The sequence below is a fragment of the Fundulus heteroclitus genome, chromosome 4, assembly GCF_011125445.2.
Source record: "Fundulus heteroclitus isolate FHET01 chromosome 4, MU-UCD_Fhet_4.1, whole genome shotgun sequence".
Classification (NCBI taxonomy): Eukaryota; Metazoa; Chordata; class Actinopteri; order Cyprinodontiformes; family Fundulidae; genus Fundulus; species Fundulus heteroclitus.
The window spans coordinates 31,994,425-32,008,603 of NC_046364.1; the positions used below are offsets into that span (position 1 = coordinate 31,994,425).

Sequence of the window (14,179 nt, forward strand, 5' to 3'; positions counted from 1 at the left end):
AGACAAAAAAGAAGAATTCAGTCAAAGGCAGTATTTATTACCATAATTTTGCAAATACTTTAGTATTTATGATGCAGTTTAGACTCATTATGTATTAGCAAATGCATTTCTCAGTCACACAAACCATGAGGATTATATTATTTTGTTATTACAACACCCTTTGTAGCATTAAAAGAAAGAAAGAAAACAAAGGCGTGATAATAAACTTCCCTAGTTCCCTATCATATTCTTATGTGATATATTCTTTTTATCATTGTATTGTAGATTAGGGATCTTTTCTGAAAAATTACATCATGCATAAGGATGTTAGCTACGTTCAGCAACCACTAAAGATTACACAATCTCTGCAAAATAAAGATAAAAACTAACATCTGTTTTGTGCTGGATCCCGATAATTCTTAATACTCTGTGAACATGTTCTCCTCAGCCAGTTTTGAGCTGCATTAAGAATTGTGGTTGAATAAAAACACATTTTCCTTTGCAGTTTGCGTAAATGTATGTAGTTACAAAATAACACCCCAAAATGTTGACTTTAATTTTCTTTAAAGCAACAAAATAGCTGAATTTCATGATTTTAAATGAGCTCTAACACCTTCAGAGTAGCGTGAATTATTGAGGAGCCAAGAGATCCCAGGCCCTCCTCATGAATTAAAATTTTAAACCCCTTGTTTAATCCGATGGCATGTTCATTAAAGCCTAAAACTGGTCATTTAGAAACCATAGGAAATGTAACCTTTCAGCAACATTCAATATTTAATGAGTGAAGTAAAGCCTTTATTCTGTGGGCTTTGTTCAATAAATTTGTTTGAAATTGGTTTGAAAAATTTACGGGGAAAAAATTAAGTGATGAAATATTTTTCCTTCCTGCTCTGTTAACAAGCACACAGATTTTTCATTTTTATAACGCTGACTGTTTTTGTTCATCTCCAGCACTCTAATTAAATCTGTCTAACAATGATGCATATAATAAGTAGTTCATACCGATCTCACTTGTTTGCCCTTTCTCTTCAGGCAAAAACTGGCAAAATTTGGTTTTGGTTTTGCATTTTGATTTTTATACTTGTCAGGACCAATTCATGTCTGAAGCAGAGTTTTGAAATAGCTTTCAGTAGCATGAAATCTTTGGATGTGCTTTCGCATATGAGGCTGAAATGTAATAAAATGTTGGGATGATTTTGCAAACCCTTTTTTAAAAGGCAGATTACACAAAGTTCCGATACATGTAAACAAGTGAAGTAAAATACAGAGAAAATTAAATATTTCAAAATCTAAAAATGCAAGTTGATCAAACAAGCCACAGTTTAGAGAGAAAAATTAAATCAGTGGTTATGCAGCAAATGTGTCAATTAATGGTGATGTAAATATTTAGTTTTTGTATTTAAATATTAATCCCATTTGTTGGTCCTGTAATGGACTGGTGATTTTCTAGGCTGTACCCAGAGCATGAGTAAGTAGTTGTAATGGCAAGACTTGGGACTCAATAATTCAGCCAGGCAACATGAGTGGATTTAAAGAATGTATTTAAAATAAGTATGATGAGCACTGCCTGGAAACTGCCGGGAGTGCACAGAGGAACCACTGTGAAGGAAAAAGAGAGGTTAGTGGCCGGGATGGTCTCAGTGGAAATGATACCGCACTGAATAAAAGCCACTAACCTTCTCAGAATCTGGAAGGCTGCACTGAAACTGATCTGTGGCTCTGAGAGCTCCGACTGGGTGCTTGGTTGGGTGAAGCGGGCAGATCAGAAGAAGACAAAAATCCTGAGTCTGGGCGTGGGTCAGAACTGAAGGCAGAGGCAGGCAGAGATAACTAAAAAAGCAAGCCAAAAGGCTTGGTCAGGAGGCAAATCAGGAGGTTGATGTCCAAAAATCTGAAGCCACAGTCGGACAGGGGCAAGGTCACAACTAGCAAGGCAATCAGAGACCACTAGATGCTCTACTCACACCATGGTGTTTTAGGAATCTGGTGGAGACTGGTTATGTGAGGCAGGTGTATGTAGGCAGAAGAATCAGCGAGCTCCATTCAGGTAATCAGGATCAGCGCAGGTGTCACAGCTCCCACTGATTAGGGGAGAAGAGCAGAGAGCGGCACACAGCCAGTCAGACATGAACACAAGAGATCAGGAAACCACATGCTAGCACAGCAGAAGCATTACAGCAGTGAAATACAATTGTTGGACTGATAGTTCACAGTGCTAGCTACCGAAGCTGATGGGTGCACAACAGGAGTTTTTTTCCCCTCTTTTACACACTATCCAAGTTGGGCATTGCATGCTCCTTTTCTGCTGTAGTTTGATATAGTCAAAGTTAGTTGGCACAAAAATGTTTAATTTTGTGAGTGGTGAAGACGTAACACTGCAAGTGTGTTTGGGGAGTAGACCCAACCTGACCATAGTCTCACTCATTCAAACATGTTTGAATATTGTTTAGCTGAATCTGGACAAAGTTTGATAGTTTCAATTTATTAGCAACACAACTGATATTTATTTTTTAACACTAAGACCACCAATGGCACAATTTGCCTCCCAGAGCATTTACATCGGTATGCAATTTTCCCAAATTTATGGAAAAGTATTAGGGCCTATGCAATAAAAAAAACAACAACAAAAAAACAATGATAATAAAAAAGAAGTAAGAATTCTGACTTCAAAGTGTGAGTTGTGACTGGTTTTGTGTTAGCGTCTTCGCGAGAATTTCTGTCATACTTTGACACATTCAGTTGATATATGTTGGTTTGACAAATCCTGTAGTCTGCGATTTGTACATGTTTATAATGTGTCATCCAGTTTTTTATTCATCATACAAATCTCAGCTCAAAGAGGAGCTCCAGGTCAGTATGTTAGTAGAAACTAAAAGTCTGTGAATGTTGTGTGGTGGGTTTACAGGTTTTCCTTACAAATTAATATAAAAAAAATGTAGAACCCTTACTAAAATTTCCAACATTTAACCAACTTCTTTGGAAATGTGCCTTCCTGAGTAGATATTTGTAACAGGTACAGTACTGGCATTTGGCTCTCCATAAGGACACCTGATGTAAAGGAGCTATTATCAATTTAATGTAATCTTCAGGTGTTGTGCATTTAAAGATTTAGACTTTTTAAATGTTCATGTTTTCTTATGTTTGCATAGATATGCATAATAAAAGAGACACATGTCTGAAACTTTATATCATCTGAGTATTTATCTTCTTTTTTGACCATAATATCACAATGTTTCTTTGTCTTCATCACATGTAAGGACTGTTACAGTATATTTAATTTCTATGTATTTGAATATTTCAGATTTCCCTCTTGCAATTTGAGTATAATCAGATTTTTTTACCTCCTGTTTTTTTAAGGGATGGTCCTGATACAGCTAGCCCCCAACTGGGAGTCTTCAGTGGCAACACTGCATTAGAGTCTGCTTATAGTTCCAGCTCAAAGGTCTTGATTCGCTTTCACTCTGACTTCTCTACTGGAGGATTCTTCATCCTTAACTTCCATGGTGACTCGATACCCCGGAAATATAATATTAAGTTGTCTTTTCCTCGTGTTTCTGTGATTTGCTTGTCTATCTGCCCAACAATCTACTTATATTTCAAAGCACTAAACTTCATAAAGCTCTTTTTGGTTTATAGTTCCTTTACAATTTAAAAGTTTTCAGAAATGTTGGATACACTCTCTTGACCTCTGTCTTCAGTTAAGATGTGTTGCAGCTTCTCTGCCAGTTTACAGTGATAAAACCACATGTTGTTTTTCTTTTCTTGTGAAGATTGTTTTTAATTAGGCTCTTATCATACACTGTTGAAAATGTGTTTTTTTTATTTAATACTGGAAAAAAAAATCTTTATAGCATTCTTGGAAATCATATGGATTAGAGAAACAAAAATCCCCACATCCATGATGATTCTTTTTAGTTATTTTAGAGTTCAACAGATGCAAATTAGGCATCTATGTCAAATGAACTAATACAAACTTTATATATAGTGATGGAAAAATATGTTTATTAACAGGTCTACCACATACACAGTGAACACTATGCTGCCTATTAGTACATATAAATGAGTGCTGATCATTTCACCTCTTCATCTTTTTGTATGTTTACATTTTGGGTTAGTTCATACTGAACTTCTTCAACCTGTCATAGGGTTATTTAGCAGCTGCTTTTATAGAAAATGATTAGTTCCCTGATATTTAATTATAGTCCAGCAGATATCCGCTTTTTTATTTTTGTTGGTTGAGGGAAGTTGTAATTTGTCATATTTTAGAGTGAGTTTGCTCAAATGAGTTCAGAACCACAATCAGTGGAAGTAGAATGGAATTTAAAATATTGAGCGTTAAAATGTTAAGATATTTATTTCAAAACAATCAACTAGCATCAAGAGAAATGGCATTTTATTGAATAACTTAAGTGCATGACTGTAAAATAGTTTGTTCCGGGTACCAAATGGTTGAAAGGGGGTAAATGGTTACAGCTTAGTGCAATAAAGGGGTAAAATGATTTAAAGATGCAAATTGGTCTGGTGTAAATTTAAACCTTTTATTCTGAATGAGTGAACAGTAATCACTGCTTAGACTTGTTGGAGTTGGAGCTGTGATGAATTATTTTATGTCCAATATATTCCCTAAAACATCATATTATGACTTTATACCGTGATAAAAGACTTTCTAAATCTTTAAGAAAATTAATATTTATATGCAAATATCATTTTCAGTAAATACATTTTATAACTCCAGCATTTGTTTGTGTTTATGACAGTAGGAAAATAAAGATAAATGGATGTTTGAAAACAGTTATCCTTTACAGAGATCACATAAATTTCCCACACCCCCTAGAGAAGACAAACAAAGTAGAGTTGCATATTTTGTTGTTGTGTATATCTTTTGTGTAACCACTGTATAATCAGCCATATAAGATTTTCTTTTTTTTTTCCCTCCCTTGTGTTTCCAGCCTATCGTCTGAAGAAATGCCCACCTCCTCCCATTGTGGAGAATGCAGAGGTGATCTATGAGGACGAAGACTTTCACATAGGTAGTAATCCCTTCACAGTGTTTTGTTGTATTCGTATCATAATAGATTCACTCACATTGCTCTGACCTGACTTGATAATGTAAAAGATATAATTCAAATACTTCCAACTTTTGATGATATGGTGCTGTCCACTTTTCTGATTAAAATACTTTTATCAGCTTTATTTAATCTGGTTCACATGAGATCACAATGACCAAGTCTTGTACACAGTCGGGCCTCTTGTGACTCCTTTTACTGGAGACTTATTATATGATCACAATACTTTGTAAATAACGAGCATACTCTGCAAAAGCAAACATAATCCTCTTTGACTATTCGACACTTGTTATTAAAACAGAAAGTGTCCCTCTGGCTCTGTGGCATCTCAGTTTGAGGAGATGCAGCGGTAATAACATGGCTACCAGGGGATGGTCCTTATTTAGACTGGCATATTTAGAAAGGCGAAACTCACTTTTATCCTTGATTTTCCTTTAATTTCACTGCCAGGCACACAGAGGTTTTAAAGCCTAATTTATTTCAGTATTTGGTAATCCAAACCATACCACTATTTTTCTTATCAAATTATTAATGGAAATTTAACCCGAATCATTATTATGATGGAGATTAAGTGTTGCACCTATTAATCTGAGGATATATTTCAGCAAAAGCTACATATGACATTTCAGAAAATCAGCTCCACAATGGAATTTAAGGTGACTAAATGGCTTTGCAAAGCCACCAAACAAAGAACTCTGGAGCAACAATCTGCTGGAAAGGACTATATATCATTTTTGCAATCTGTATGGAACCCTCTCTGGTGCAAGAGTAAATGCATGAAAATATATTTAATTCATGCTGAGAGGCTAAAAGGTATTATTAATGTTTAACATGCCATAGAACAAGATTCCTAGCAGTGATGTGCCTGTTCACACAGAACAAAGCTGAATTTATTCATGTTCACAGTTCACTATTTAAATATTCCTAACTAAATCAAAGTACTGACATGAACTATTGCTAGTTTATTCTTTCTTTTATCGAATAAAATTAAGAATAATATTTAGTCAATTATATTATTTGCCAGTTAATGGGGTCACAAACTATTTTGCAACCTAATATTTTCGAGCTGTGTTTTATATCCTGCTGTCCTCTTTGCTCACTTAAACTGCATTTAAATACGGCGAAATTCACAATACATTTTGAAATGTATTTATTTCATTGTAAAAAAACAAAAACAAAATGAGTTTAAAGGATTGACCAAAGAGCTTTTATACTAGCACTATGTTTTGAATCGCAACCACTTTGAATGCGCTGCAAGGGGAATCATGCCAGAACAGTCCAGAAATGTGTTACTTCAGTAGTTACAATGCTGGGGACCTGTTCTGGACCTGAATACATATTCTTCTCATCAAAATCTGTAAAACTTCACATTAGACACAGGTGCATGCACCTCAAACAGCACTGAGCAGGCACTAGGTTAGTCTTTGATCTTATACAAGTATAAATCTTTAAGTAAGCTCAGGGCTAAAATGAGTGTTTGGGTTTGTTTTTGTTGAAACAAAGTTTAAAGGCTTGTGTTTCTTTCTGCCCCGTGGTCTGAGGTATTCCGACTGTTATGGAAAAAGTTTGAAATCTATATGAAAGTGAATGTACTGAAAGTCTTGTAAAATGGCAAACATGTCAAATTGTTCTCTTGAATTTGAGAAGCATCTTTAATTAGAAAGAAAGAAAAAGCAGAATAGATCAACTTGAGATTTTAAACGTTTTAAAGACAAACAAACAAAATGAACATTTGCAGTCTTCATTTGATGATGTAACAACATTCAGTTGAAACAAATGTCACATTTGGCTTTTTGGTTCATAAGCAAAACAAAATCTGAATTTTTTTTTCAAGGCATCTACAAATGCCCCATTAAAATTCTGTATTTCTTCTGGAATGTAAAACTGACAAACTGTGTTTTGTTATTTATGAATATTTATTTTCAAACAGAATAAATTCCTCTTCTTGGTTTTACGGATACTGTTATATTTTCTCATCAGGAACATAGTGGGGCAGAATGGTTTATTTCAAATATTGTAATTATTCTGTTTTTGTTGCACTACTTTAAAATTAATTTAAAAATAGAACGTCAACAAGAAAAGTTCAAGATCTAAGGTTTTTACATTTAAACAGATTATGGAATACCAGTGAGTTTACATGGCTAGCTTTAGCATTATCCGACAAAAAGTTGACATATTAAATGTATTATGATGACATGGTGTCTTTTTTATTTTATTTTAGGTGATATTGTAAAGTATCGGTGCTTACCCGGATATACACTTGTTGGAAAAGCAGAGCTGATGTGTAAACTTAATTCCCACTTGCTTTTTGAAGCTCCACCACCAAAATGTCAAGGTAAGGAATAGTACTGGTAAAATGCTGCATTAATATGTGAACAATGTCGTGTACTGCCATGTTTTGGATAATTATTGATCAACATGTTCAATTGAAATCTACCTAGACAGTGCAGCATTTCTCTGCATGCACATTGTTGTGCCTCTAAAATTATTTGTCGAGTAATCTGATTTATTTATTTTTTTACCTATTAGATCAAGATAAACCACTTCATTCTATTTTTTCCCCCTTCTTTTTCAATTCCAGAAGACTCTGAACAGGTTAACTCAGTAGTGAAGTAGTTCATTGTGCAAAAGGGTGTAGCGTATTGGATTTTAAATATAGAAGCTTCAGAAAAGAAATACGTTGCACAATCAAGTCTGTGAAGCAAAGTAGAGTGGGGGCTGGGTTAACTGCTGTGATTTCTATGTGAAAAATGAGCATTGATTTTAATTAGACTTTTTGGAAAATTACTTTTTAGCCTCTACAGCTGAGTGTTGAAGAGATGCTGAGCCCTTTCAATCATGTTAAATTAACAGAAAATGGCTTTGTATTGAAAAACAAGGGGGAAAAGCCAACTCTCGTATGAGAAGACACGAAAAGCAAAAAATAAGTTCTTGCCCAAACTAATCTGAGTAAAGTTTGTTTCAAGTCCCTTCACTGATCACTGTCTTGCAGCTGCTTAAGGCTAACAACGGAATCTTAACTGAAGGCACGTGGCTCTCAGATATTTAATTTGAATTGAAACAAATATTAATATGTAATTTTAACCCTGGAGTAAAAAGTTGTTTTCTAAACCAAACTAGATACTCTTTAATGACAAACTAACCAGTGTGAGGTTAAACATGTTTTTTTAACGTGCAGTAATTATAAATGTGTGGTACTGTATATTTTTACGCATACAATTCTTTTTCTGCCTTCTTCTGCAATCCACAGCCCATATTATTTCAATGAAATTGTTAACCAGCCCATCATTTTGTTGCTATCTTAACCCTTCTAGCTCAGTGCCCAGCGAATGAGGAGCGGTTTTCATCATCAGGAGTCATACTAAGTCCTGGTTTTCCTGGCAACTATCCCAACAGCCAAACTTGCTCCTGGCTTCTTCGCATGATTCCAGGTACTGGATTCGCTGGCGTTTTCTGAATATGAATGCATCGTTGGTGAAATATGGGATTGCTTTACTGTAACATCTCATGCCTCCTCTCACAAACATTCTTCGGTGGTTTTTAATAAGTTCCGTGAAGTATTTTGATTAAATTTTATGTAATGCGGGAATTGTCACTATTTTTTTCCTACTTTCACAACAGTCTCTGCTTTGTAAAGATCATAGATAAAAGGATTATTTAAAAAAAAAAATTACTGCCCACAATAGCAAAAAACTTTTTTTTCAACTGTCCTGTCATGATTTTTCAAGCATGCTGTAGAGAGAAGCTGGTTTCCCAAGATAGTTTTGCTCTAAAATAAAATGGTATCTAGAGATAGTACTCTATTTGTTAGACTGACTTTATTAAATCAAGGTTGCATCTGGCATCAGAGTAGAAAGGTAGTATTAATAAAATATGAGACTGTGTTTGTATGACTTTCATCCTTTTGGAATATTTGTATGGGTGTATGAGTGTCAGCTCACATCTTTTTGTGTTGTGGGTGTGTGTGCTAGTTTGTCACCTGGACTTGGGAAGATATGACATTGATGAGAAGAGTAGAAAGCTAGCAGCCCTCCACACCAAATAGCAGCAAGGGGCACGTAGCCTTTTGCTCCCAGAGGTTGCAGCAGCGCCCAAGGAGCAGCACCAGTCACTCCCAGGGATTAGCCATAAACTCAACATGAAGGCAGGTCAACAGTGAAGCATAGGAGCAGCAGAACCTAGACCGGAGAAACAAAGGGAGAGATATACCTCTGCCACATACCCCTGTTCAGTTTAAGCCCACAAACTAGTCACCCTTGCAGCTAGGCACCTGCACAAACCCCTAGCATCAGAACTGTCCAGCACTAAGGAAAATAAATCCCCACCCCAGGGATTCTCTTCAAGTGTGCAAGGTCTAATCATCCCACAGTCAAATACCCTGTTATGGTGTAGTGTTGCATATGTTACTCAGGAAGAGATGGGAGCTAAGGCGGCAGCATGAATTCCCTGCCTGGGACCAACTACCCAACAGAAATACCTCACGGGACTTTGAATGTGCTGCTTTTCTAACTTCATGCACCGGCTGGCTGTGCCGCCCTGTTAATTCTAGCTTGTGAAGAGATGGTGAATAGTCAGCTTCCTCTAGCCTGGCCACCCAGACTGACTTACGCCATGTGTATTCAATACACAGCTTGTCAGTCTGAGCAGGCTTAGACTTCCTGTATAAAACTTACCGGCGGTCTAAAACGTACCAGAGGTGGGAGATTACGATACATCACTCTTTAGGCATAATGCAGCACCGCGTTTCTGTGACCATAACAGTCACGATAAACCAGAGCGCGGTGCCTAAAGTGTGCATCACATCCGTAGTTATTTGATTGGTTCTACCCGGTTTCCGTTGACCTTGTGAATCCCGCCATAGAAATCAGGCTCTATCTGCGTCTTTCCAGACTAATATGCCGTGTTTACGGCGAAAGTCAGTCTGGCTGGCCAGTCTGAGTTTCATCTGTGTTATTTATGCTTGTCCTGCGCTATATCAATGCCACAGCATAACCTTTTTGTAAGAGTTTCCACTCAGAAAAATTAGGTTTGCTGCTGATCATTTAAAATAATGAAGCTGCCATGTTTTTCAGCCACCGCAGAGGGGCACCTATGACAGCCCCCCCAACACCCCCCACCCGTACATCCCACACACACATACACACACACACACACACACACACACACACACACACATACCTACTCCGGTGGTATGTGTGTTCTATGAAAACATAACACAAAAAACACCTCAGATCCAAGATAAGACTAAAAACCAGATTTGTGCTTATTGTTAGTCAAGGTATAAATATCAAGTGTGTTACGTGAATTTCCTCGTATCATGTAAAAAAAATTATAATTCATGCTTGTGTTTTTGCATTTGTGTATGAATCCACAAACAATTTTAAATTGTTAGACATGCCTTTTTTATGTACCCTAATATATCTGTCTTATTTCTCAGGTTACACCATAAATATCTATGTAGAGATGTTCCACAGTGAGAAGCAGTTTGATGAACTGGAGATTTTTGATGGTACCCAAATCTCTCATCACCATTTAATGCACATGATCACATTCACATGCATAAAGATACCCACTGCCACTAAGCTTTAATTCATGTTTATTCATGAATGATAAAATATGATCAGATACAACTCTCTGAATTTTTTTTTTGTGTGTTGGAAATCTAAATTGAGGATTTCTGATTATTATTATACTATTACAAAAATAAACAAATTCCCCTTATTGTTTTTTTTTTTTTTTTACTTCTAAACCACATGAGTAAAAACAAGCAAGCTACCACACTTAAGACATCAATACTTGGTCAAACAGTTGTTATCAACCTAATGATATTCCCATAACATACAGTTGAAGCCAGTTATTTACATATACTGTATTGACGTACATTTATTTTCCTATCCATCTAATAATATATCACACTTAACCATTCCTGTTTCGGTCCAGTCCAGATTTCCCTTAGCTTTAGCTGTTTTATTATCTTTATAAGGTATTATGCTAATGTTCCTTTGTTGACTTGCAAGTTTCACACCAATACACGTTCATCCCTTGGACCAAGAGCTTGTCTTCCTGGGTATGATGGTTGTGCATTCCTTTGGTGTTAATACATGCATGAAATTATTCAGAGATACATGGCGATTTCAGGCATCTGAACATTGTGCCAAAGGATTACCACAATTCTCTTCCTGGTATCTTGGCTAAGGTCTTTTGATATTGCCATGCTACACAAGCAAGCTGTGTGTTTAAGGTGTCACCTTAAAATACTGTGCATCCATATGTGTGCATCCAATTGACTTAAATGCTGTGAATTAGCCAGTAAAGCCAGCAAAGCCATGCAATCAGAGCTTTCTCAAATTGTTTAAAGGCATTGCAATTTTATCGTATTTACGGTGCTGACTCTGAAGAAAGCCATACAAAATAAAAAAACAGAAAGCAAAACTGGTTTTGTCTATGATTCTGACATTTAGCAAATGGAACTAATTTTGTTAAAACTTACTGTTTCAGATAAGGAGAAAGGTAGGGGTTTGACTCCCATACTTAGTAGGCAAATATCTGGTTTCAACTGTATGCGTGCATCATTAAACATAAACAATAACACATGTTAAACCATTCTGCTTCGTCTCTCAAGCAAAAGGATTTAAAGACTAAATCTAATCATACAGTGTCAATAGCCATGTTTCAGAGCACCGGACATGACACAAAAACTTGCAAATTCTATTTAATAATAGAAACATAAAGTATTTTGTTCTAAACCCTCTTGGATTTTTTTTCACTAGGATCCTCAGGACAAAGCCCTTTGCTTGTTGCTCTGAGTGGTAACCATTCCTCTCAGCTGAACTTCACATCTAAAACAAACCAGCTCTATCTACGATGGTCTACTGACCATGCGACAAACAAGAGGGGGTTCAAGATACGATACTCAGGTAAAGCCAGCATCTTTCTTTTCCGTTCTGATATCATCAGATAATCAAGTACAAAAGATTTATTCTGTTATCTTTGTTCAAGCCTGCATTTAAAACCTTTTGTTCTGCTAGTTGCAAAATTATGCGTTAACATGTAAATTTAACAAAATTAGTTTTGTATGTTTGATTTAATGATTTGATTACAATGAAGCCTTACTTGCATGCCACAATAGGGGCATGTTATGTGAGTTTTTAAGGTGAAAGTTCCTATCCCTTCAGGATGATTGACAACCACCTATTCTGCCCTATCTTTGCTTTCTCAGTATCCAGGAAAATATATGCACTCCACATAGTTCAAAAGACAGCTAATTTCTCACGCTAGCATGAATAATGATGCCTGAATGCCTTTCTTCTCATGAGAATAATGTGCCAATGGTAGAGTGAGCTACGGTAATTTAGAAAGCATTCTTTTGAATGCATCAGGCTGCTTACATGCGAGAGAGAATTAATAGCCTCGATTTATTAAGGTGTTTTAAACTCTGTGATTGACATCTTAAGTTTGTCCAAATTCTTTTTAGGGTTGCTAACAGTCTCAATTCTAAAATGTAATTTACAGTTACACAGAACCTTAAAAAAATTGTGGGAATAACTGGGAATAAAAATTAAGATGACACACACACACACACACACACATATATATATATATATATATATATATATATACACATATATACATATATATATATATATATATATATATATATATATATATATATATATATACATATATGGTTCTTCAGTTTGTAGAAGATATTAATTTCTATCTCACTTCTGTATCCACTGAATCAGCAGTTTTTATGTTTCATGGATCGTTATGAGTCTTTATTTTTGCTTTATCTTTAACCAAGTTCCAATTTTTTCTGTCAGTCTATAGAACATTTTCCCAAACGTGTTTTATTTTGATTTAAAATAAATTGTTCCATATGTTCTTTCTTGTCATTAGCGGATTTGGCCTTGAAACTCTCCCATGGATGCCATTTTTTGCCCAGCCTGTTTTTTATAGTTGAATCATGAACACTGACCCTAACTGAAACAAGTGGCATCTAAAGCACTTTAGACGTTGTTCTGGATCCTTCTGTGACTTTCAGTGTTTATTGTGATGCATAGGAGAGAAACAATGACCCCATTAGGTAAAGAGAAAATCAAAGTGGGCCCCCATAATGTGTCTGACTGTTCGGTGCTCAAGCAACTTTGCATTTACTCTGTTCAGAGAGAACAAACCCATTCTATTACTCAGAAACGTTTCAAAAGTAATTGCTCTATTATACTGTCTGTCACAGGTTTTTGAGTCCTTGTAAGTTGACTCAAGTCACCGACACTGTAATGCTTGCACGGGCACAGATGATTTATTATGGCTATTCCTCATCATCCCTCTTAACACAGGCCGCCTCTCCTATAATATTTTTCAGCATTAGCCTAGTAATCAGTTCAGTTTTTTCTTATGAATTTATTGTAATTTTTCCCACACTCATCTTTCTTTTTTTCTTTGTTTCTAGCTACTTATTGCAGCATTAATGATCCCCCACTAAACGGTGGTGTGGTTAACCGAACCAAACTCCATCCAGGTAGCAGACTTCAATTCTTTTGTAATCGTGGCTACCGCCTGGTAGGCTTAAGCAACGCCACTTGCAGGCTTGATTCCAGTGGGCTTTACCAATGGGACACACCTGCTCCTGTTTGTCAAGGTAGGAGGTCAAAGGATGTTTTTAAATGCAGCTAAGGTCATCTTTCTCAAAGAACCTTAGTTTTTAAAGTTCCCCTTAAACATTAGTTCCTTTTTTTCCCTGCTTTTTCCAGGGGTTTCATGTGGAATACCTCAGACTCCAGGCAACGGCAGTTTCCATGCATACCATTATAATGTTGGTAGCCAGGTCACCTATCAGTGTAATTATGGCTACCATCTTGACCCTGCTGTTCCAATGACAGCTGTGTGTTTGGAGGATGGCAGCTGGAGTAACACTGGTTCTGTTCCCCGCTGCTTGCGTGAGTAATGCTACCTAGGATTCAAACCTGTCAAGCCAGATTGATAATGTGTAGCACTCTATTTAGTTCTACACAATGTCAATCTGGGCCTGTTCCCATCAAGTCTGTTTGGGGAAAGGAGGGACATTCAGCAGATTTTTTTCAAGCTGATTGGGGAAAGTGAAACACACTGCTCACCTAAAAAAGTTTGGTTTT

The 14,179-nt window shown here is 36.3% G+C and overlaps 1 protein-coding gene and 1 long non-coding RNA gene across 2 annotated transcripts in view; one reads left to right on the forward strand and one right to left on the reverse strand.

Moving 5' to 3' along the window:
- LOC105919706 (CUB and sushi domain-containing protein 1) overlaps positions 1-14,179 on the forward strand; it is a 201,299-nt gene that overhangs the window by 127,661 nt on the left and 59,459 nt on the right. The window contains exons 36-43 of the mRNA XM_036136395.1: positions 3,337-3,482; positions 4,929-5,009; positions 7,267-7,380; positions 8,360-8,476; positions 10,483-10,554; positions 11,816-11,962; positions 13,498-13,686; positions 13,799-13,984. Coding sequence (XP_035992288.1) covers positions 3,337-3,482; positions 4,929-5,009; positions 7,267-7,380; positions 8,360-8,476; positions 10,483-10,554; positions 11,816-11,962; positions 13,498-13,686; positions 13,799-13,984 — 1,052 coding nt within the window. The remainder of the gene's footprint in view (positions 1-3,336; positions 3,483-4,928; positions 5,010-7,266; positions 7,381-8,359; positions 8,477-10,482; positions 10,555-11,815; positions 11,963-13,497; positions 13,687-13,798; positions 13,985-14,179) is intronic.
- On the reverse strand, positions 460-9,212 carry LOC110367177. Its single transcript, XR_004930939.1, has 3 exons — positions 9,025-9,212; positions 1,656-2,060; positions 460-1,578 (listed from the first exon to the last, which is right to left on the reverse strand). It is a non-coding gene; the product is annotated as an uncharacterized LOC110367177 (long non-coding RNA).